The 24,382-nt window shown below is 45.5% G+C and overlaps 2 protein-coding genes across 3 annotated transcripts in view; one reads left to right on the top strand and one right to left on the bottom strand.

The window, feature by feature from the left end:
• stk25b (serine/threonine kinase 25b) overlaps positions 1–7,749 on the top strand; it is a 53,400-nt gene extending 45,651 nt beyond the window's left edge. For both annotated transcript variants that reach the window (XM_078410659.1, XM_078410660.1), the window contains exons 9-11: positions 1,591–1,662; positions 2,048–2,184; positions 4,858–7,749. In XM_078410659.1, the coding sequence (XP_078266785.1) occupies positions 1,591–1,662; positions 2,048–2,184; positions 4,858–4,897 (249 nt within the window). In that variant the 3' untranslated portion in view covers positions 4,898–7,749. The remainder of the gene's footprint in view (positions 1–1,590; positions 1,663–2,047; positions 2,185–4,857) is intronic.
• Positions 7,750–18,737: 10,988 nt separating this feature from the next.
• Positions 18,738–21,542, bottom strand: LOC144599196 (sialidase-4-like). The gene is made up of 2 exons (XM_078409943.1): positions 21,210–21,542; positions 18,738–19,835 (listed from the first exon to the last, which is right to left on the bottom strand). Exons 1-2 carry the CDS (start codon positions 21,408–21,410, stop codon positions 18,816–18,818), a joined length of 1,221 nt encoding a protein of 406 aa, XP_078266069.1. The 5' UTR covers positions 21,411–21,542; the 3' UTR covers positions 18,738–18,815.
• Between the last annotated feature and the right edge of the window lie 2,840 nt (positions 21,543–24,382).

Raw genomic sequence — 24,382 nt, 5'->3', positions numbered from 1 at the left:
TCCCAGATGCTGCCTGTCCCCCTGAGTTACTCCAGCATTTTGTGATACCTTCTAAGCGGTTTAGTCAGTTTCCACAATGATATTCTGAGGACTCGTGTGGTAGAATCTCATGGAATTTTTTTTCAGTCCTGTTGCTGTGAAGATGTATGTTTTTTCCCCTTGTCACTGGGCCAAGCAAAAAGGGGATAGTTGGACAGTCTCTGTAAATGCTTTCCTACTACTTTTCCATGCCTTTTCAAGCAATGCTTTGTACCCTAGTGTGATTAACAAAAATCTCTCCCTATATGTGCAGCAAAAATATGTAATTGAACTAAACACAAAAAATACTAGAAACATTTGCCAGATCAGGCAGTTTTAAAAAAAAGGGTAAGCTACTGGACCATGACCCTTTGTCCGAACTAAGAAAGAGAAAACACCTCAGTTTTCAATAGCGGAGAAGATAGTTATTTGCCACTGAACTTTTTTCTCTGTTGAAAATCAAAAAAATGCATTTGTGAGAAAAAGAAATAAACATTGAACAGGTGAGGCAGCATCTGTGGAAAATGGACAATTGACATTTCAGGACTGGAATATTCATCGTATTCATTACATTCCGAGTTCTGACAAAGGACCTAAAACATTAACAGTGTTTGTTAACACATTCTGTACGTTTCAGCATTTTATTTCATGTTTCCAGCATCTGCAGTTTATTTATATTTTCATTCACTCTAAAATTGAATGGCCTATTTTATGATAACCGTAAAGATTTTCACATGTTCCATTTTATTGCACTTTTTTATTGAAACTGACAGAACAAATGCTTGTGTTTACATTAAACATGGCAGAAGTGTTTTGTGGTACTTCCAAACAAAACTAGGCATTTGCTAAATAAGATGTAGATGAAACTTGCAAGATGTTACAAAAAAAATTCAGGAGAAAAGAGAGGTTGCAAATTAGAGATGTTTCGGAAAGGAGGAATTCCATAGATTAGGACTTCATTAGCAGAAAGCAGGGAAACCAGTGGTGGGCAATTAGAGCCTGGCCAGATTGGAGCAACAAACATATCACCATGGGGCCAACAATGGTTACACACTTAGGAGAAGAGTAAGGTCATGAAGGGATTTGGGAATGTGATTTTTAAGTAGGTGAGAAACAGATCGGTGAACACATTCATGAATGGGAGTTGGTGCATGTAAGGACATGGATAGTAGTATTTTGAATGGTAGGTTTACAGAGGGTGAATGTTTCCCAGCCGTGTCTGGGGGAAGTCAATATTGTGAGAGAAAAGGGTTGCAACAACCGATTAGCCAAGGTTGGGCATAGTGACATTACCAAGATGAAACGGTTTTACAGATGTCAAGAATATGAGGTATATAAGTCATAATGATATGTGGCATCAAACTGAGGTTTTAAAAGTATGTTTATTGTGCAAAGAAAAAAACTCAGGAAATGTTATGGGTTCTAATGTGAGGGAAGGAAGATTAGAGCTCTGAGGAAAGTTCAAAAGCACTGATCATGGCACAAAGTGGAGATGAGTGTCATTGAAAGCAGTTGTGAGGAATATTGTCCATCGATTTGCTCACTGTTCTTTTGTATCTTTTTAAAATTAAGTCCTTGGAACCTATGAAGCGACTGCCAAAGTCAAAGTGCTTGACAACCCTGGTCAATCCCATGTTCAGAGAGGTAATGTAGCTACTGTATTTGGCTGAATGTGGTTTTATGGTTCTAATAAATATACCAGTTCTTACACCACTCGCTTGACAATTTTGGTATGGTTATCTGTAGTCATTAGCAAAAAAATTATTGTAATTGAAGTCATTAACTAATTGACATCTTACAATATTAATGGCACCTCAAAAAATTACTGGTCATGTTAGTTTACTCATCTTAGTAGTTAGTGATTTTTTATATTAAAATAATATGCTCCAGAGAAATATCAGGTATTCCCTGCCCTGTTTTCCCAGTTTCATTTCTAATCTCAGTGGAAGTCCCATGCTTTTTTACATGAGTTAGTAGTTGCTTTTGTCTGGCATTGGCAAGCTTTTGAACATGTTTTGTTTTGGTGAAGCTACAAGAGAAGCACAAAGTCACTGGTGGGAATCTGGGTGCCATTGAAGAGCTGGAGAATGCTTTTAATCTGGCTGAGGAATCCTGTCCAGGCATTTCGGATAAACTGGTAGCACACATGGTGGAGCGGGTACGAAGGTGAGTGAACATTTAAAGGAGCATTGTGAAGCAATGTATTCACAGGATTAAGGGGTCTGCTTACCAGGTATAAAAAAGGTTCTCGACCCAAAATATCACCTTTGTATGTTCTCCAGAGATGCTGCCTGACCCACTTTTTGGTAAACCGGCATCTGCATTTCCTTGTGTCTACATTTGACTCATTTGCTTTTTGCTGCTGTCATGATTGCACAACAGTGACCACTTCACAGAAACAATGAATTGGTTGCTAGCTGTTTGGGCTAATGTGAGGATACAACAAACACACTATAAATGAGGGGTTGTTTACGTAGAAGAGCCAACAGATAAAAGGAGAACATGGTGCCCCTTATCAGTTTGTCATTGGCATGCATCTGGATTATCCAACTCTCCCAAAATTAGAATACTTCCCTTCCTTTAGCGGGTGAAGTGTAGTAAATATGGGATGGTACCTTTGTGCAATACGTGGATGGTATTTGAAATAAATCGTGTGATACTTTCTATATCCATTTCTAAAAAATAGTTCAACTAGCCACCCGCTTTGAAGAAAAACTCTACTCTTAGGTTTTCCCTTTGAATCATTTGGTCAGACACTGCTCACCAGGAATATGAACTGAATCTTCACTATATGTGAGTTATAACTCTGTCAACAACAATATAAGATTCAGAAATCTTGTTAAATATCTTTGGATATTTCAGCAGTTCATACACGTGCACCTTGAGTTTCTATTTTATCTTCCTTTCTATTCCTTATAGTTGTATGATATCAGACTGCATGTCCACTCCAAGCTGATCCTCATTATTGCTTGTGGCGTTCACTGTCCTCCTGTGCAATACATTCCTTCCCTTTGTCCCCCACACGTATCTCTAGTTTTCTTTCTTGCTTAGCAATTCGAATCAGAGCGATGTGGCACAGAAACAGGCCCTTCAACTTGCGTCATCTACACTGATCATCAACCATCACTTTGCATTAATCCTACAATTTTCCCATTGTTTATTCTTTCCATATTCCTATTCCCAGATTTTATCATTCATGTACAAACCAGGAACAATTTCTCCACATAATAATTTATTGTTAAAATGTTGGATAGTCACATTTGGGATCCAAATTTTATTTTCCAATATTAAAACTGCTTCTGTTGAAAGTATTGTATTATTTATCTTCTGTGAATATGATGACATGAGAATGTTTTAAAAGGACTTCTTTTGGCTCATTCATCCCAAACCTAAGCACAAATTTGAAGTGGAAAAAGAGACAATTTAACTTTTAAAAAGGACCACCCACACCTTGGAAAATGAGTAACCGGGCAAAAAAACAATGTCCATTTATCAACTTTTAGAACCACTAGACATCCCGAGGTGCTGCTGTATAACTTAGTAATAATGTAAGAAGCACTGCAACCGATTGCTGTCTACCACTGTAAAAGCCTGTCTCCCACAGACAGTGTGGTAACAATCTATCTCAGTCAGGTAGAGACGGATTATTGTTGGCCAAGGAATGCCTATTGTACTTTCTCCAGATAGCAGAATACCCTTGCTGTGGTTCACCAACCATTAGGTTTGTAAATGTATCAGTGTAAAACTCGATTATTACCTGGGATTTCAGTTCATTCTCACAAGCATGTTTAACGCAGGACACATTTACCCAAAACTCGTAAGTCGTAGAATTCATAGAAATGGATAATGCATAGAAAATTGCTGACCCTTTACCAATGAGAATTAAATATCAAGATTTTTACATTATTGTATTGTGTAAATTATAAGATTCTGCATCTTCAATCCTTTTGTTTCACCCTCTTTGCCATGGTGATTAAGAATTATAATGACAGAAGTTTAGAGTAATTTAAATGCCCCACTTTCTTGACAATAAATCATTAAATATAGAATTAGTGGTTGCAGAATATAATGGGTTTAGTTTAGAAATATAGCATAGGAACAGTCCCTTTGGCCTAACTAGTCAATGCCAATAATTAATCACTCATTTACACTACTTCTATGTTATCCCACTTACTCATCTACCCCTGATACACCAGGGCATTTTTTAGAAGCTAGTTAACCTACAAACCAGCAAGTCTTGACGAAAAGACCCCATTGGGATAAATCCTCTACATGAGTGCAGACTGTTCGTCTGAGGTTGGCCCCTTACAACCCTTTACCTGCATCTTTTAAAATTCATCTAACTCTTTGAAACGATACTGCCAATTCTTTCCTTTATCATAGTTCACTGAATGAAAAACTATCCTTCCGACATCCTGTTTCCAGTGGTAGCTATCAATCTGTGTTTTTTGTTTAAAAAAACCCATAGTTTGTAACTAGAATGAATCATTGAACCAGAAGTTGTCACTTAATAACTCTCCATCCAAACTAGCTATCTTTACAAACACATCTTTGGGTCTTGCCTTTCAGTGCAAATACTATTTCCTCATAGATCCAAGTTATATTGTCTGCCCTAAAACTGATCTTCCAGAGAATAATTGAGACCTTTCTTCTTCAGTCAATGTCCAAATCAGTTCCCAAGTTCAGTGTACTTGAGGCAGTTGATATTCAGCCAGACTCTGGGTGGGTGGGTGGCAGGATAGGACTTAATTGAGTGGATGCAGTAGAAACTGTATACCAATGACTGCTGGAGTCAAGCTGCCCCTTTTGACTTGTTTCTTTTCTCTACCCCTCCTTCAGGTTTTCAATAAGCAGTTCTGGCAAGAATTCAGCACGGTGAGGATCTTGGCACCTTCAGGGGCTGCCTACGGGCCCTGTGACCCAGCACCCAACACCCTTCCTGCTGCAGTTAGGAAAGTCCGTGACTGCTGATGCCACTGCTTCATGGCCAAGGCGCTGAGACTCGATCACACTGTTGGATCAGAACTGAAGATGTTTTACTTTTAAAACTGCTGCCATGAGGGGTGGCACCAAATATGAAGGGTTGATTTTTTTTGTTGTTTTAATTAGAAGTTATAATATTTTTACAGTTTCTTTATATGCAGAGAAGGTTAATTGATGGTGTATATCAACCTGTATTAGTAGAAATGTACTGTGCAAGAGACAGCATCAGCTTGCCTGTCTAAGATTCTGTTTCAGATTTCAAAGGTCAATTTTTTTAAATGGTTTTAAAAATGGTTTTAAAATTAAATAATACCATTTATATGGGTGCGAGAGCATGGATTATATACATTCAGGGAGAGACCCTGAGATGGTGTACAACTTTCACTGAACTACTCTTTTAAGATGGGGCCATGTTCTGAAGCCTGTTTAGCCGGCAGTTGGATGTAGGAGTTGCTGATGCTTCTCCAGACTTTAGGTCAGCCAGATCATCCTTGAAGAATTCCTCACGTCTTGGAAGAGTCTGATGGCAGGAACAAAATGTCTCTCAACAGCAAAGGCTTTTTCAGTCACTCCAATCTACTGGCCTGTCAGTCTGCTTGAGTAACAGCTTCCTAATGGACCCCTGCATGTTGCCGGCAGAGATTGGGATAGGCTATTGAAATGACTCCGAACAAATGGAAGGGCAAATTCGTGAAGGATGAGATTGAGAAAGGAATGAAAACAGTTGAAAAAAACCCACTTAAATGTGAAGTTCTAGAAACACTAATGTTACACCTGAGTATATAATAATCCCTTGTCCAAACCAGCACCAAAGCTCCCTATTCTTCCACCTCTCCAAACACTGCAAATTACAGTGGCATGATCCCCCATTTATATTTTTACGGAGACCTGCAAAAGTAATTTCTTTATAGACAGTTCCACAGTGCTGAATCATGGGGTTGGTTGAAAGGGTGCAAATCATGCCTGTTGGGGATTACATGTTTTTGTTTCCCTGAAAAACTTTTTAATGGAGGAGAGAGAAATTTTTACAGCCTCCTATGGCAAAATCTCAATTTCTGTAAACTCTCCAGCCTGGGTTGCTACAGGAGAGCATAAAACAAATGAATCAGGATGTTACTTGGATCAGACGGTAGAGAAATTTAAGACTGCGTGTCTTAAGTCAGTCTGGTCAAATCTAGATCAGACTCGCTATATGTTAACACTCTGAACCTTTTATTTCTAAATGGGTGCCAATGGGCAGCTGGAAAAAAACATTCTCTTTAATTTAAGGACCAATTAAGAAGGCAGATGACTCAAATATTTTCAACATCACCAGTGCCCCTTTGCCCCCACACTGGTTTTGCACTGTTAGTACTCCAGAGAACAAGAACTTGTAGGCACATTGAAGAAATACTACTGTTACCATTGTACAGCAATAGAGCTGCTGTTGCCAAAGGATCACTGGGTCATTGGAGATCTGTGGGACTGCGCTCAGTCTTTTAACTGAAACGCTGCTGGCCAATGTCTTGAATGGCATTGACATGGACTTTCCTACTGAGCAAACAGAGGAAACCCTGGTGTTAGCAGGGCATGTGCAAAGTGAGTTTTGCGATGCAGTTATTACTTCATCTACTTTCAAAGGAAGTTTCTTTATCTCATTTGATGTAGCATTCAAAGAAAGTTTCCATAATGTCGTTCCCCAATAAAGTTTGTGGTTTCTTCTGAAGGTACATAAATGTTCCAATTTGCAAGTAAGAGCACATTCCTTCTTGGTTCCATAATGTAATTTAGAATCTATAATAATTTTAAATAGATCCTCTGTATCGCCTTAAAGGGCATGATAACTTGAATGGATTATTTTGCTGTTACACTATGCATTAGGAAGATGAACAAAATGTATGGCAATACTGCTACAAAATATGCCCAGCCACATTGTCTTGTGCAAACCACAAAAACATTTGACCCAAGTCTGGTAGAAATGCCAATGATGCGGGGGGGGGGGGGGGGGGGGGGTGTGGAGGAAATGTTCCTAATCTAAATGATATTTTTCATTAACATGGTATTACATAAGGGAAAAATAGTATTAATTAAGAGTGGACAGTTGGTATTAAGGGTTGCAAGTAAAACAGAAACTGCAATGTGATATATGGGAAAATGAGAAACATGAGATTTTTAAAGTGCACTTGGCAATATCCAGGCAAAGAACTAATCGGCCACCAAACATGAAAGGGTAGCAATCTGCCAGGAGTTCCAGCTATGACTTTAGCATAATCCCCTGGAGGGACTGGTTGATCAATTTTGCTGGCTTCTACCTCAGTGTTATGGCTGGAAGTCTGGAGTAACCCATCCTCTAATTAGTCTCTGGATTTTAGTTTGCCAAAATTTTAGTACACAAAATTTGATTTTTCCTTTTAAAATTATACTGGCTCTGCTTATCATCGAGGGGCCCCCACGTGGTGAATCCAGGTCTGACGCAGCTGTATGCAGTTCCAAGTTACAGATGCCTGCATCCCATTGAAGAGATGAGCAGTAATCTCACAACCTTGTCAGTGAAACTGGGGATTGTCTTCCTGTCTGTCTTGTATCTGTATACTGTGTGCATTAACAGTGTACAAGTGCACACCTTGGTTTGCAAACCCATTTATTTCCTATCTTAAAATCCAGTTTAGATTTGGTTGTAGTTATTTATGGTGAAGGAGCGTATCCATGCTCTTGGAGCAGTGGATCGTGTTTTATATACAGTGTAATGGACAAGAATAAAATACAAGAATGGGCCATCTGATTGTCTCTGGATTTATTCACAGCAACAGTATCGAAGTGGATCTATTTTCTCCCATGCACATTTTAAAGAAGGAAATTTGACTGAATGATTGATCTGCTAATTTATTTTCAGCGAGGAGGTTGTTACGACTAAGCAATGCTGTGTCAGCTGAGATACAGTATTCAAAGGGAGGCATTGGAACGAAAGGAAGCCCTTGCTACCTCAATGTCTTTTAAAGATTTTAACACAGCAAGCTAAGATAGGATATAATTTTTGATGCATCAGAGGCTCGGGTTTATTTTAGATGTTTATTGAATGATAGATCTTCATTCCATTGATGTTTGATACCTGTAAAGTCATAGGGTAATACAGCATGGAAACGTTATTTGGCCCAATGACCATCCTAAACAAGATGCCTATCTAAGCCAGTCCTATTTGCCCAAGTTTGATGCATAAGACTTTCCCATCCATGTACATGTACAAATATCTTTTAAATGTTATTATGAAGAAGTTGCCCTAGGGACCCCATTAGTTTAGTTTACAGATACAGTGTGGAAACAGGCCCTTCGGCCCATTGAGTCATCCAACCATTCATCATCCCAACCCTTGCACCCAGAAAGAAATTCAAAGCAAATATATATATTGGTATTTAATTGGACAGTAAAGCTATATTGCAGCAGATCTTGGGGAATCAACCTTTTGGGCATAAATTCATACAACACAATAACAGGCCCTTCAGCCCACCATGCTCTTTAGCCCACCATGCTCTGACTGAACGTCAAGTACTCAGTTGTAGTGGCCTGGCGGAGGCCAGAGAAAAGGCAAGACGCCAGGCAGTTTTCAGTAAGATTCTTTATTAGGCTGTGAGCTCCTGCCCACAGCGTAATCCACCTAGGGATGAGCCACGCCTCCCCATGGTCTGGCTTTTAACCCCTTACGCCTGTCCGTCACGTAACGAGGGGGCTGACCCAAGGAGTGGCCTGATCCGCCACAGGACCCCCCCCCCCCCCCCAAGAACCGGAGGTACAAAACGGACAGGAGGGCGCACGAGGCGACCAGCCCGGGTGCGCACCATGACCGGCACAGGGACCGGCGACTGACCGACAGGTGGAGGGGTCGTAGCAGACACTGGCGGGGGTAGCGTGGACGGGGGGCGACCGCGCGGGCGGGGCTGCGCAACCGGCACCGGCCGATCAATGTCCACGTGTGCCGGTTTCAGCCGTGCGACTGAAACAGTCTCTCTGCGACCCCCCATGTCCAGAACGAATGTGGCCGAGCCGTGTTGCAGGACCCGGAAGGGGCCCTCGTACGGCCGCTGGAGAAGTGATCGGTGTGCGTCCCTGCGCAGGAACACAAACTGGCAGTCCTCCAGAGCGGCAGGGACGTGTGGCTGGAAGGTCCCGTGACGTGGGCACAGGTGCCAGCCTGCCCACCGTCTGCCGAAGACGTTGCAGGGCGTCAGAAGGCTGCTCTACTCGACCCTGCGCCGGTGGGATGAACTCCCCGGGAACCGTCAAAGGGGCCCCGTACACCAACTCGGCGGAGGAGGAGGCCAAGTCCTCCTTGGGTGCGGTGCGGATCCCCAGCAAAACCCACGGCAGGGCGTCCACCCAGTCTGGGCCCGTGAGCCGAGCCTTCAGGGCAGCCTTCAGCTGGCGGTGAAAGCGTTCCACCAACCCGTTCGACTGTGGATGGTCGACGTCGAGCTCACCAATGTAGTGGCCTGGTGGAGGCCAGAGAAAAGGCAAGACGCCAGGCAGTTTTCAGTAAGATTCTTTATTAGGCTGTGAGCTCCTGCCCACAGCGTAATCCACCTAGGGATGAGCCACGCCTCCCCATGGTCTGGCTTTTAACCCCTTACGCCTGTCCGTCACGTAACGAGGGGGCTGACCCAAGGAGTGGCCTGATCCGCCACACAGTTGCAATGCCATCACTTGCTCCATAGCTGACTAGCCTTGCCAAGTCATCCCAGATACTTTTTAAATGCTAGACTGCCTGCGTCCTGCACCTTTTCAGGCAGTGCATTCAAATAGTCATGTTTATTGTCATCTACACAGGTACGGTGAGGTAGAGGTACAATGAAAACGTTGCAGCAGCATCACCGGCACATACAGTGCCCACCATAATGTTTGGGACAAAGACCCATCATTTATTTATTTGCCTCTACTCCGCAATTTGAGATTTGTCATGGAAAAAAATCACATGAAGTTAAAGTGTACATTGTCAGATTTTATTAAAGGGTATTTTTATACATTTTGGTTTCACCATGTAGAAATTACAGCAGTGTTTATACATAGTCCCCCTATTTCAGGGCACCATAATGTTTGGGACACATGGCTTCACAGGTGTTTGTAATTGCTCAGGTGTGTTTAATTACCTCCTAAATGCAGGTATAAGAAAGCTCTCAGCACCTAATCTTTCCTCCAGTCTTTCCATCACCTTTGAAACTTTTATTGCTGTTTATCAACATGAGGACCAAAGTTGTGCCAATTAAAGTCAAAGAAGCCATTATGAGACTGAGAAACAAGAATAAAACTGTTAGAGACATCAGCCAAACCTTGGGCTTACCAAAATCAACAGTTTAGAACATCATTGAGAAGAAAGAAAGCACTGGTGAGCTTACTAATCGCAAACCGACTGGCAGGCCAAGGAAGACCTCCACAGCTGATGACAGAAGAATTCTCTCTATTATAAAGCAAAATCCCCAAACACTTGTCCGACAGATCAGAAACGCTCTTCAGGTGAAGATTTGTCAATGACAACTGTCGGCAGAAGACTTCATGAACAGAAATACAGAGGCTACACTGCAAGATGCAAACCACTGGTTAACCGCAAAAATAGGATGGCCAGGTTACAGTTTGCCAAGTACTTAAAAGAGCAACCACAGTTCTGGAAAAAGGTCTTGTGGACAGATGAGACAAAGATTAACTTATATCAGACTGATGGCATGAGCATAATATGGAGGAGAGAAGGAACTGCCCAAGATCCAAAGCATACCACCCCATCTGTGAAACACTGTGGTGGGGGTGTTATGGCCTGGGCATGTATGGCTGCTGAAGGTACTGGCTCACTTCATGATGATACAACTGCTGATGGTAGTAGCATAATGAATTCTAAAGTGTTGAGACACATCCTATGTGCTCAAGTTCAAACAAATGCCTCAAATCTCATTGGCCAGCAGTTCATTCTACAGCAAGACAATGATCCCAAACATACTGCTAAAGCAACAAAGGAGTTTTTCAAAGCTAAAAAATGGTCAATTCTTGGGTGGCCAAGTCAATCACCCGATCTGAACCCAATTGAGCATGCCTTTTGTATGCTGAAGAGAAAACTGAAGGGAACTAGCCCCCAAAACAAGCATAAGCTAAAGATGGCTGCAATACAGGCCTGGAAGAGCATCACCGAAGAAGACACCCAGCAACTGGTGATGTCCATGAATCACAGACTTCAAACAGTCATTGCATGCAAAGGAAATGCAACAAAATACTAAACATGACTACTTCCATTTACATGACATTGCTGCTTTTCCATCTGTAGTAACCAGCTCACGACCTGTGCATCCACAACATCCTCAGCACCACAGAAGCTTCACGGTGAATGCTTCCGCAGCTCCAACTGTGCAGTACAATCAGCCAGATGCCACAACTGGAAGAACCCTCAAAGTTTCCATCGTTTCCCATATATTGAAAGTTGTGAGAGATACCCTCATCCCGACAAGTAAAGACCATCCCATCACATGCTTGACTTGTGCCTTCTAGAGTGTGGATAGGCTTTGGAGTATCAGGAGATGAGTCAGTCTCTGAACGGATACCCAGGTTGTAGCCACAGTATTTATGCAGGTGAATCAGCCAAGTTTCGAGTCAACGGTGGGCACCAAGGGCATTGATGTTGGAGTGGCCTGGCAATAGTGTCAAGAGTGTTTTAATGTCATATGTCCCAGATAGAAAAATGAAATTCTTACTTGCAGCACAACAGAATATGTAAACATAGTACACTGTAAACAATATGATAAACGAGAGAAAAGAAAAGTTCAGTGTATATATATACATACTCACAAGTAGACACACACATATATATATATATGTGTCTGAAGAAGGGTCTCGACCCAAAACGTCACCCATTCCTTCTCTCCAAGATGCTGCCTGACCTGCTGAGTTACTACAGCATTTTGTGATACGTTCTATATATATACATACACACACACACATACTCAAAAAACACTAATAGTGCAATAATAATAATAATACTCTATTGTATTTCAGAGCTTATTTGAGGTTGTAGTGTTTAACAGCCTGATTGCTGTAGGAAATATCAAGTGCAAGTAGTTAGACTTTTGTTGTTGGAGGTGGTTATTACCTGCCACTTGTGCAACATGATTTCCCAGGAGCATTCCAATGGTCCAAGTTCTCCTGCCATGGATGACCATTGGAAAAATAGCTTAGTGTTGTAAACGAATTGTGCTGATGATCTATTTCACTCTCACACGTACTACAACGTCAACTTTCACGCTACTACTTGGGGAATAAAAACAGCAAAGGGTGCTAATGTCCGCCCATTATTTCTCGCTAATCACCCACTTCATCAAAGCCCACACTTTAAAATAGACGCAGTCACACTGTGGTTTTTTTGTCTCCCTTTTAACCATTCAAGCAGTCCTGGAGTGGATTTCAATTTGAATTTGCTAAAATACCATCAGCACTGGTGCCAGAAGAGCAGCTGCCCTCCAGCTCCAGAGAACCATGTTCAATTCTGGCCTCCAGCACTGTCTGTGTGGATTTTGCATGTTCTCCCTGTGACTGCATGGATTTTCTCTCAGTGTTCCTGTTTCCTTCCACATCCCAAATACATACATAGGTTAATAATATGAAAAAGATAGGTTCATTGGCAGCTGTAAATTGTGCCTTATGTGTGGATGAGTGGTAAAATCTGGAGTGAGTTGGTAATGGTATATTATTGTCTTGTGTACCAAGATACAGTGAAAAACGTTGCTTTGCGTACTGTCCAGGAAGATCATAATATACATGATTACATCAGGTAGTGCAAAATAGAAAATATACAGAGTGCAGAATATAACATTACAGCTACTGAGAAAGTGGAGATAAAGTGGAAAGGCTGCAACAAGGAAGTTTGGGAATTCATCCTAATCATATAAGAAGTCTGTTCAAAAGTCTGATAACAGCAGGAAAAAAGTTGTACTTGAATCTGGCAGCAGGTGCTTTCAAGCCTTTGTTTCTCCTGCACGACGGGAGAAGGGAGAAAAGAATGTGAATGGTCCTCGATTATGTTGGCTGCTTTCCTGAGACAGCTTGAAGTGTAGCTGGAATCAATGGGGAGCAGGGGGTGGAGAAGGCTGGGCAGTGTGATGGGCTGGGCTGCGTTTGCAACTCTCTGCAATTTCTTGCAGTCCTGGGCAGAGCAGTTGTAATGCCAAGCTGTAATGTAGCTGGATAAGATGCTTTCGATTGTGCATCTGTAGAAATGAATAAGAGTCGTCGGAGACGTTCCAAATTTCTTTAGTCTTCTGAAGAAGTGGAGGCAGTGGTGTGTTTTCTTGGACATGGTGGCAATGTAGTTGGACCAGAACCAATTATTGGTAATATTTACACCTAGTAGCTGGAAGTTCCAGACCAGCTCCACCTCAGCACTATTGGTGCAGACTAGGGCAAATACATCACCCCGCTTCCGGAAATTGATAACCAACTCCTTTGTTTTGCAGCAGAGAATAATGTTTTGACACAATACTACAAAGTGTTTTGTCTCCTTCCCGTCATCATATTGAACTCTTCTTGTTCTCGTGTCCACAACATGCTAGATATTGTGTTTCAGCCAAAACTGAACACAACTCTTAGCAATATCATTGTTCTCTGCGAGGCTCTCAGCTTTGCATGTGTGCTCCAATAGAGGACATCTCATTAGGTGCTCCATAGTTTGCGGTTCAGTGCCACATATGCACATGACGTCTTCAGTGTCTATATCATCCTACCTTGAGAGTCGCTTTACAACGACCAGTACCAGCTCTCAGTCTGTTCAGTTACAAAATCATCTATTGAAGGCAATAAACTAAAACCTAGAAAGCAAAAAAATGTTGCAGAAATTAAGAAAACAAAATCTGATAAATCTCCAGGGCTTAATAATTTGCATCCCAGAATATCAAAAGAGGTAGCTGTGGAAATGATGGGTGAATTGGGTACCATTAGAGGTCAGAAGTATCCAGTTAGACCTCAGCCTTCAGAAGCCAGTAGATATAAACTTTGAGGAGATCTTGGAACTATTCTGAGGACCTGTTGAGGATCTGTTCTCTGGTCTGACCTATTCAATGATGTAGAAAAGGGATTCGAAAAATATTTCCAAGTTTGCCAAAACCATTCTTCTTATCGAGTCCATATCACAAGATTAGAAATAGTTCAGCCAGAGCTGAACACACTTCTCGGCATCTGCATGCAATGGCACCTTGTGCTTCTTGTGTGTAGTGGTGGAAAGATTGGAGGAAACAGGGCCACCACGTGACCGCTCTTTCCTTGACACCACCAAAAGCATCAAACTGGGTGGATGCAAAGATGCTTCAAGACAACTTGGACAGGCTGATTGAATGGGGAAATGTACATGAGGTGTAGTTTAATGTGAATAAGTGTACACTTCAGTTTGAAAAATATAGGCAGTGCTTATTTAAATGGTGTTAGCAAAGGAAGTGTTGACCTACAAAGAGACCTGTACATCAGTCACTGAAAGCAAACACACAGGCGCAGCAAACAGTTAAGGCAGCTAATAATACATTGGCCTTGAATACAGGAGATAGAATGATCTTGCTATATTTACAGAGTCTTGATGATACTAAACATCGAGCACGTACGTGCAATTATGTTTTTCTTGCACAGAAAATACATACTTGTCATAAAGGGAGTGTAGCCAACTTACTCTTGCGATGGAGGAGATCCTGTTGATCTGGTTCACATTCACTAGACAATACAGAACAGGAACAGGCCATCCAGCCCACAATGTCTGTGCCAAATATTATGACAAACCCACTCTTTTCTGCCTGCAAATAATCCATATACTTCCATTCCCTGCATACTCATGTAACTCTACAAATGTTTCTTAAATGTCGCTGTTATATCTCCTCCATCACCACCTCCAGTGTTCTCCACCTTCTATGAGCAAAACTTGCCCCATGTTTCTCTTTTAAAATTTGCCCCTCTCACCTCAAAGCTATGCCCTCTGGTATTTGCTATTTCCATCCTGAGAAAAAGATTCTGATTGTCCATCCTACCTATACCTTTCGTAATTGTATGGAGCTCTATCAGATCTCCCCTTAATTTCCAGCATTCCAGAGAAAGCAATACAAGCTCTCCTTGTAGCTAATACGCCCCTAATTCAGGCATCAGTCTGGTAAACCTCCTCTGTATCCTCCCTGCAATGGGGCAACCAGAACTACACGCAATACTCCAAATGCAGCCAAAACAAAGTTCTGTAAGCTGCATCAAAGATTTCCTGACTCTTATAAAATGCTGCAACCTATGAAGGCAAGCACATCATATGTGTTGTTTAGTACTCTATCTAGTTGTGTTGCCACTTTCAGGGAATTGTGGACTTGGAACCCAAGATCCCTCTGCACGTCAGTGCTGTTAAGGGTTTTGCGATTCGGCCTTAAAATGAGGGACATCAAATTAAAAAGAGACAAAATATTGAGAACATGTTTCCCAGGCGGGGCTGCCTAGAACCAGGGATCATTGTTACTTCCTGCGCTTCAAGAGATGACCAGTTTCTTCCAGCATGCCCGTAAAACCACAGGCATTGACTTCAGACAGGTAGGCTTAGCTGTGCATGCCAGGCCCACCTTTTTCTTAAATATAATATGAAATATCCTTGAGTTTTGTTTGAACCCGCAAGATTTGGTTAGCAATGTGAAGTGATTGAAGTCAGGAAATGGTGTTGGGTAGACTGATGGGACTGAAGGCTGATAAATCCCCGTCTGCATCTCAGGGTACTCAGGTGGCTCTAGAAATCGTGGACGCATTGGTGATCATTTTCCAATTTTCTATAGATTCTGGATCAGTTCCTGTGGATTGGAGGGTAGCTAATGCAATCTCACTTTTCAAGAAAGGAGGGAGAGAGAAAGCAGGGAATTATAGACCAGTTAGCATGACATCAGTGGTGGGGATGATTTTTTAGATTTAGATTTAGAGATACAGCGCGGAAACAGGCCCTTCGGCCCATCGGGTCCACGCCGCCCAGCGATCCCCGCACATTAACACTATCCTACACACACTAGGGACAATTATTACATATTACCAGTCAATTAACCTACATACCTGTACATCTTTGGAGTGTGGGAGAAAACCGAAGATCTCGGAGAAAACCCATGCAGGTCACGGGTTATGCTGGAGTTGATTATCAAAGATGCAATTGCGGCACATTTGGATAGCAGTAAAAGGATCGGTCCAAGTCAGCATGAATTTACGAAGAAGAAATCATGCTTGACAAATCTTCTGGAATTTTTTGTACAGGGCCCTGGTGGGACCACACCTGGAGTATTGTGCGCAGTTTAGGTCTCCTAATTTGAGGAAGGATATTCTTGCTTTTGAGGGAGTGCAGCGTAGGTTCACGAGGTTAATTCCCGGGATGGCGGGACTGTCATATAATGAAAGAATGGAGGACTGCGCTTGTATTCACTGGAATTTAGAAGGATGAGAGGGGATCATGTAGAAGCATGTAAAATTATTAAGGGCTTGGACACGCTAGATGCAGGAAACATGTCCCCGAAGTTGGGGGAGTCCAGAACCAGGGGCCACAGTTTAAGAATAAGGGGTAGGCCATTTAGAACTGATATGAGGAAAAGCTTTTTCACAAAGAGAGTTCTGAATTTGTGGAATTCTCTGTCTCAGAAGGCAGTGGAGGCCGATTCACTGAATGCATTCAAAAGAGAGTTTGATCGAGCTCTTAGAGCTTGCGGAATCAAGGGGTATGAGGAGAAGGCAGGAACAGGGTACTGATGTGGATGATCAGCCATGATCACATTGAATGTCGGTGCTGGCTCGAAGGGCCGAATGGCCTACTCCTGCATCTATTGTCTATGTATCCAAGTGGGCATCAGTAAGGTATGGAAATTCACATCCTGCCAGCTGGGTTAGTAACTGGTTGCTACGCAATTTAACTATCAAAATCCCAAATCACTAACACCCTCAGATTCTGACTGAACCATTCTGGGGAATTTATAAATCATTCTTTTATTTTCCACTATAGATATCCGATTGCAGTGCTTCTTAAAAAGGCCCAATCTCCTCATGTATGAAATGCCGGATTGCAAGCAACAGGTGCTCGTACCAAGGACATCAGAGGAACGTGCATTAGAGATGAGGATTTTGATAGGAATTAAAATACCACGTTACGAAAATACTGCGAGAAGAGAAATGTTTTGATTCATTGAGCAAAACACGAAAGCTGCACTTCCCGTCCAAGAAAGCTTCTCATTCTCTCCATAGGTTTATCCCAACGGAATTTGCATTTCAAGAATCTAAGACACATGTTGGAAATCAACGCAAAACAAAATTCTGCAAAGACCTGGTAGGTTAGACCGCATCCGTGGAGAGGAACAATCAATGTTTCAGTCAAAGACCGGAAAAGAGAGAAAACAAGATGCCTTTACGTTGCAAAGAGGGTGGGGAAGGGACAAGATGAGGAATAGGGAAATACCTCTGAAAGGACTAAATCAGGATTGCTCGAGAGATGTGGGCGGTTAGAAAGGAAAAGCTCAAGCAAATTAATGTAAAAGTTGAGGGGGAACAATTTATCAGACGGCCTTGTGATTGCTAAAACTACAATTTATCTGCAATGTTATAAATTGGCCGCGGGCTGTGATCACAGGGGTTCCTCTACTACTGGAAGCATAGCTCCCCTTGGGGTGGCGGCACGGTCCCCAATCACAAATCCAGTTGTAATCCGCCCTCCCTCCTGCATCTGCACTGCACCCACTTCGGGGAGCATCAGTGTTGGATTCTTGGTCTTCCAAATGCAGGTTGAATGTTTAGATTATTTCTGCATAACGCGTTCCACGACAAAACATCTAACCCAAACTCAAGAGAAGAGTGCAGATGCTGCAAATAAGGAATCAAACAAAAATAGATAATGTTAGTGCTTCGGTGGCACGGCTCACGACATCCCTTTATTCCAGGGATAGGTGGGCGAGAGCAGTGGCCGAGGGCGTTATCAGTGGCCCGGTGCTAATGAGACCCATAAATGCTCCAAACCTGATAGAGCCTAAAATGCTGGAAGCATTCAGCATCGGTGAAGGGGAAAGTTAACGTTTCAGATCGAAGATATTTCACCCGAGCCAGTTCCCAGTTCGTAAGGAGTCTTTGACCTGAAACGTTTACTGTTTCTCTCTCCACAACTGTTGCCTAACACGCGGAGCGGTCGCCTGTTCGCCCGGATTCCATGGTTATGGACGGCTTCATTCACTTGACCACCCCACCCACACAAATACATACACCCACACCCACACACACACACACACCCACCGACACACACACCCACACACATACATCCACACACACACACCCACCCACACACAAACACCCACACACACACCCACACACCCACACATACACACACACATACACCCACATACACACACACATACACCCACCCACACACACCCACATCCACACACACATACACCCACACACACAAACCCACACACACACACACACATACATACATACACACACCCCCACCCACCCACACACACACATACATACACACACCCACACCCACCCACCCACACATACACCCCCACCCACCCACACACCCACCCACCCACACATACACCCACCCACCCACCCACCCACATACACACACACACACACACATACACCCACCCACATACACACACACATACACCCACCCACACACACACACACACACACATACACACACACACAATAAAGGCGCCAGGTTTAATTAGTACTCTTTATTTGTTTACGCAAGCTGTACATTAAATCGCCAGCGCTGATCGGGGGCCACGGCCGCACCGGGCTCAGGTAAAGCAGCAACAAGCGGTGCGGGCGGCTGTGCTGAGCTACTTGCTGCTGCCGCCGCCGGGCAGGTGCGGGATGTTCTCCAGCACCTCCTTCACCGTCACCAGACTGAAGGTGATGGTGTCGTAGGGCGTCTTCGTGCCGCATTCGTAGAGACAGGCGAAGGCGGCGGGAGAGGCGCCCGGCTCGACGTAGGCCAGGTCCGAGTAGGCGCTGTGGCCGTAGTTGATGACCCAGGGCTCGGTCCAGGCTTCTGGGTCCGGCGGGGAGACGCTGAGGTAGAGCCCGAGGTCCTTGCGGGACTCGGGGCAGGCGGGGTGGCAAAACAACGCCCATGTGGGGGCGGGGACAGTGGGGGGTACCTCGCTGGTCCCAGACCCCTGGGCCAGGCCGGGCACAAGGCCAAGGCTGGGGAACCCCACCACGCTGCCGTGACATCCCTTCGGCGGCGACTCCGGCAACTTGCAGACGAGCTGGCCTTCCTGGAAGGCGGCGCCGCGGTTCAGGCTCAGCGCCTGGGCCCGGTAGTATTTCGGTGTCCTGGCGTTGCAGTAGACGGTGCCCTGGGCCTGGCCCGGCCCCTGGTCCAGCCACACCAGCTGGCACTCCACCGTCGGGGGGACGCTCAGCAGCTTCCCGGCCTGCCAGCTCTTCCCCTTGTCGTCGCTGTAGAAGGCGAAGGAGTGCGGGCTGGTTTTGCTGTCGGACTCCTTGGCGTCGATGAAGTAGGCGTAGGCCGGCAACAGGAGCCGCCCGCACCCCAGCTGGATGCCGTGGCCGGGGCCCAAGGCGAAGGTGGCCCAGTCCTGCAGGCAGCAGTCCAGCGTGGGCTTCGTCAGATCGCGGGCGGCGCTCCAGCTACGGCCCTGGTCCGAACTGCTCACACAGCAGAAGCGGGCCGCGTTGACCCCGGTCTGCCGCTGCTGCTCCTCCTTCACCTTGTCCCAGATGGCGGTGAAGAAGAGGAAGATCGTGTCGGTGGAGCATTCGTAGACGGGGCACGGGTTCATGGAGCGGTGTCCCTTCAGCTGAGCGGACCTCACCACCTCCATGGGCTCCCACTGCAACACAAATACAGGCAGAGCACGGCATTAAGCCCGGGTGGATGGATTGGTGTCACCAACAAATGTTTACAAATTCCCGCCAGAATTCCCACCTCCGCCCCCGTCACGTCTTGGGGAAAAGGTGCAAGGGGCAAGGCAACGCGAATTGAACATTGGAAGAGCCCTCGGGTCTGCCCCGCCATTCAACAAAATCATGGCCTATTGGCCCCAGGACTCGTCTTCTCTTCGGAGCCAGTTGCCCACAACCTTCAATTCCTCCACCTTTCTAAAAACAATGTATCTAACAATGTATCCTGTGCTCTCGCGCCATAACCCTGCAGGCCAGACATTCATCCCCTGAGTGCCCTCTACACACCTCAGGTTTAAATGAAATGTACTCTCCCCAACAATATATCGACGTCCTGACACGAGTGGTTGTGCCGCCAGCAGAGACAATCAATATCTACCCTCAACATCTCCATTAGCGATGCCTGACCCGTTGAGTCTCTCCAGCAGTTTGTGTTTTGCTGAAGATTCGGCAGCGACTCTGAACTGCCCAGTTATGCTCGGGATTTTAAGCGAAAATAAAACCTCCCCTCATTCTTCTAAACTCCAAACTTCTTCAGCGGCGGTGATGCCAAGGACGCTCTCATCCCAGGGTTCGGCCTGGTGTGGTGAATCTCTGCTCACTGCTGCTTCCAATATTGGAAGTGCTGGTGCTCAACGCTGGTGCAGCCAACGCTGATAACCACAAATCGACAGATATTCCAGACTATTGAGTGATGTTGTTAAATTTTACCGATAACCAAACATTTTATTTTGTCTCGCGTCATGTGATAAACATTTCCAGTGAACTGAGTAGGATTGGAGGACATGGTGCCCCGCAAGTTGGAAGGGATACAGTAAAAATTACCTGTTGAATCAGGTATCAAACTTTGGAACATTCCAATGTCGAACCTGTCAGGGGTACCGTCAGAATGTTAACATCCGCTTTGTACTGAGGGGAGGGGGAGGGGGGAGAGGGAGAGGGAGAGGGAGAGGGGGAGAGGGGATGGGGAGAGGGGATGGGGGAGAGGGGAGAGGGGAGGGGAGCGGAAGAGGGGAGAGGAAGAGGGGAGAGGAAGAGGGGAGAGGAAGATAGGGAGAGGAAGATAGGGAGAGGAAGATAGGGAGAGGGAGAGAGGAGAGGGGAGGAGGGTAGAGATGGGGGGTAGAGGTGGGGGGGGGAGAAGTGGGGGGAGGGAAGAGAGGGAGGAGGGGGATAGGGGAGAGGAGAGAAGGAGAATGAGAAAGAGGAGGGAGGAGGTGGGAAGAGAGGGGAAGCCAACAGTCGCCTGGAAGACCTCACTGCCGATCCCACCACCCCCCAGTTCCCTGCCGGTCTGAGCTCACCTTCACCTGGTTGCCGGACAGCTCGCCCCTGCGCACCACCAGCACCTTGGTGTCCACGTCGTCGGGGCTGCTCCTTTTCTCGGCGAAGGCGAGGAGGGTCCCCGAGTCGGGCAGGTGGAGCAGCGCGGGGATCCGGTAGGTGGTCCCATCCTCCTTCTTCTCGAACAGGACGGCCTTGGCCGGGAGTTGGCGGGAGAGCATCTTCGGCGAGTCGGGAGATCGGACGGAGGAGTGGGTGGGTGACTGACTGGCGCCGGACTCTGAGCCAAGAGTCAAGCGGAGCTCAGCTTAATGCGCACGGATGTGCCGAGCTCCAGCCTGACCCCCCGCCCACACTGGGTTAACCCCTTCATGGCCGAGACTCGCACAGAAGGATCTGCGCGGCCACTGGAGATCGGCTCAAGGTCTGAAGAAGGGTCCCGACCCGAAACGTCAACAGTCCATGTTCTCCCTTCCAACGTTGCAAGAGCAGCGCCTCGCTTGCACTACCGACCTGCTGTGGGCAGAAGCAGACGGAGTTTCGTCCCCTTCAGGATTCCTATCCGAAAAGTCGTCTCTTCGTTTTCTTACACACATGTCGCCTGACCCGCTGTTTCTCCAAAACTTTGGCTTTTCTGATCCAAGATCCCAGCATTTACAATGTCTCTAAACCGCTCTCAAGGCTGCCCGCCGATCGGAGTCAGTGTGGCATGGAGGAGTTTTGAGGGAGTGGGAGTGAGCGAGGGCAGTAGGAAAGAGGGAAGGAGGAAGCTCAGTGGGAGAGGGAGGAAGAGGGGAATTGAGGGAAGGCAGTAGAAAGGGAGGGAAGGCGGCAAGGATGAGAAAGTAAGGGGAGAGATAAATGGAAGTGTGAAGAGTAAGATGGGAGAGCAAAGTGGGAAGGGTAATGAGGGGTGGAGACGGAGGGCGATGAAGGACAGGGGGTGAGAGGACAGGGGGTGAGAGGGCAAGGGAGGGGAGGTTAAATGGCTCCCGTGTGTTTGGAAGTGCTGGTGTTCTTCCCGAGCCACAGAAGGCAAACATATGCTTATTGTGGGATAGGGGAGAGCTGCCGCCTGACACGTTTTCCCCGTGACCGCGAGGGTTTTTCCGGGTGCTCTGGTTTCCACCCTTCACACACGAGGGGCGGTCGGTCATTGTAAGTTGCCCCTGGCCGTGGGGAAGACGGGAGACGTATGTGAAGGAGACAAGTTGCAAGGAGGCTGGGAAAATAAGATGGGACTAATGTGACTGCTTCTCGAGGAGCTAGTATATACACAATGGGCCGATAACCACAAGATCCTGTGCTCCCACATTAATTTCGGAAACAATTTAGTATCCAATAGCCAGAAGCCAAGTTTGACTTAACTGGAGATAGACGTAAAACGCTGGAGTAAGTCAGTGGGTCAGCATCTCTAGAGAAAAGTACTGAACTGGGTGTTTCATGGTTGGGAGTCGTTTTGTGTCCTGAGCATGTGGCCAGAGCAGCAGTTAGTCCCACTGTGTGTGAAGATCAGACTTCTGGCACATCATAGAACTGAGTTCAGAGTGGCTGCATTGGTCCATCGGTGACTACACTGGGCAGTGAATGCACCAGTATGTGAGTGACCACACAGCCATCTGTGACAGCCCTGTCACAAACTACTCAACTGTTCAATCCACTGGGATCACGTATGCAGCAACCAGTTTATCCTACAAAACCATCCTGACATCAGGCACTTGGTCATCAACTGGACCAGGTGCTGGCGCAACGCAATTCCTGGGTCAATTATTTGGTAGCGAATCCACAATAAAAAAGACTCCAGCCTTCATAATTCAGTCAATTGCATTGCTAATCGCAGAATTAACGATACAATAAATGTGCAACAAGTAAAAGTCAAATAAAATTAACTAACATTTAAAATAAGCCACGAGCAAATATTGGAACAGATAGCAATGCCTGAAATAGGTTTCTAGAGATAGTCAGGATCTGGCCTATTGATGAAGTGAGTTTAAGTAGGATCTGAAACGTGGATGTCAAAAGCTGGAATTTTCATAAGTACGGAGAGGTGATGGAACACTGGTGGATGAAGTTCCAAAAACTATTGGGAACAAATGGTTCCACAGCAAACCACCTACTTCCAACCCATTTCCTCTCCCCAATCACATATAATAAAAGGTAATTCAGCCCTGTGTGGTTTCTCATCACCCAGAGCAATCCCATCAACCCCATTCCCCCTTAACACTTTCTCCAACATTAGTTTATTAATTTCTATCCCTCTATGATTCTCCTCCCACCCACCCGGGGGAGTGAGTATTGGCTGGAAGTAGGTGAGTTGGAGGGAAACAAGATTTAAAAAGAATGCCAAGGGCCCAGATTCGAGTAATTTACAAATTAGCAGGAATGTTGGTGCAGTGTGTTTCCTGCAAGATGTGAGAAGTCAGGAATACCGCTGGCGCTTCTGGAAACTACACCTGTAGTAATTGTGTCCAGGTGCAGCTCCTGAATGAACGTGTTGGGGAACTGGAGAAGCAGCTGGATGACCTCAGGGCCATCTGGTAAAACAAGAGCTTCCTGGACAGGACCTACAGTGAGGTTGGCACGCCAAGGATACAGGAAGAGCGAAGGTGGGTGACTGTGAGAAAGGGGGGGAAACGTGGAGTGATGGAAACCCTAATGAAAATAGGTACACCCTCTTGGGAGCAGTTGGGGCAGACGACGTTTCCAGTCCAAGCGGCGGACAGGTCGTTGGCTCCAATCCTAACGATGAGACTCGACCGGTGAGCCCGACGTCGGGCAGAGCCATAGTGATGGGTGCCTCCATTGTCCGAGATGCGGACAGGAGATTCTGCGGCGGCAGGCGAGACTCAAGGATAGTCTGTTGCCTCCCTGGTGCCAGGGTTCAAGATGTGTCAGACTGACTTCGGAACATCCCCAAGAGGGAAGTTGAGCAGCTGGAAGTAGTTGTGGGCACAAACGTTGTCGGGAAGAAGAGGAAGGCACTTTCTCTTACGTGACTTTAGAGAGTTAGGAAGAAGACTGAAAAACTGGACTTCTCCAGTGGTTATCTCTGGATTGCTTCCTGTACCTCTTGCTGGTGAGGGTAGGAACAGGGTGATAGGGGATCTGAATGTGTGGCTGGGGGTTGGTGCAGGGAGCAGGGATTTAGATTTATAGACCACTGGGATCTCTTCTGGGGTTGGGGTGACCTGTA

Source organism: Rhinoraja longicauda, chromosome 13 (assembly GCF_053455715.1).
Source record: "Rhinoraja longicauda isolate Sanriku21f chromosome 13, sRhiLon1.1, whole genome shotgun sequence".
Classification (NCBI taxonomy): domain Eukaryota; kingdom Metazoa; phylum Chordata; class Chondrichthyes; order Rajiformes; family Arhynchobatidae; genus Rhinoraja; species Rhinoraja longicauda.
This window is presented reverse-complemented; position numbering and strand designations above follow the sequence as displayed.

Bases quoted from the DNA above. Each gene is read 5' to 3' on its own strand.
- LOC144599196 (XM_078409943.1), bottom strand. From the start codon at position 21,410: ATGCTCTCCCGCCAACTCCCGGCCAAGGCCGTCCTGTTCGAGAAGAAG. The intron at 19,836-21,209 runs GTGAGCTCAGAC...TTTGTGTTGCAG, and splicing joins TGTCCGGCAACCAGGTGAAG to TGGGAGCCCATGGAGGTGGT.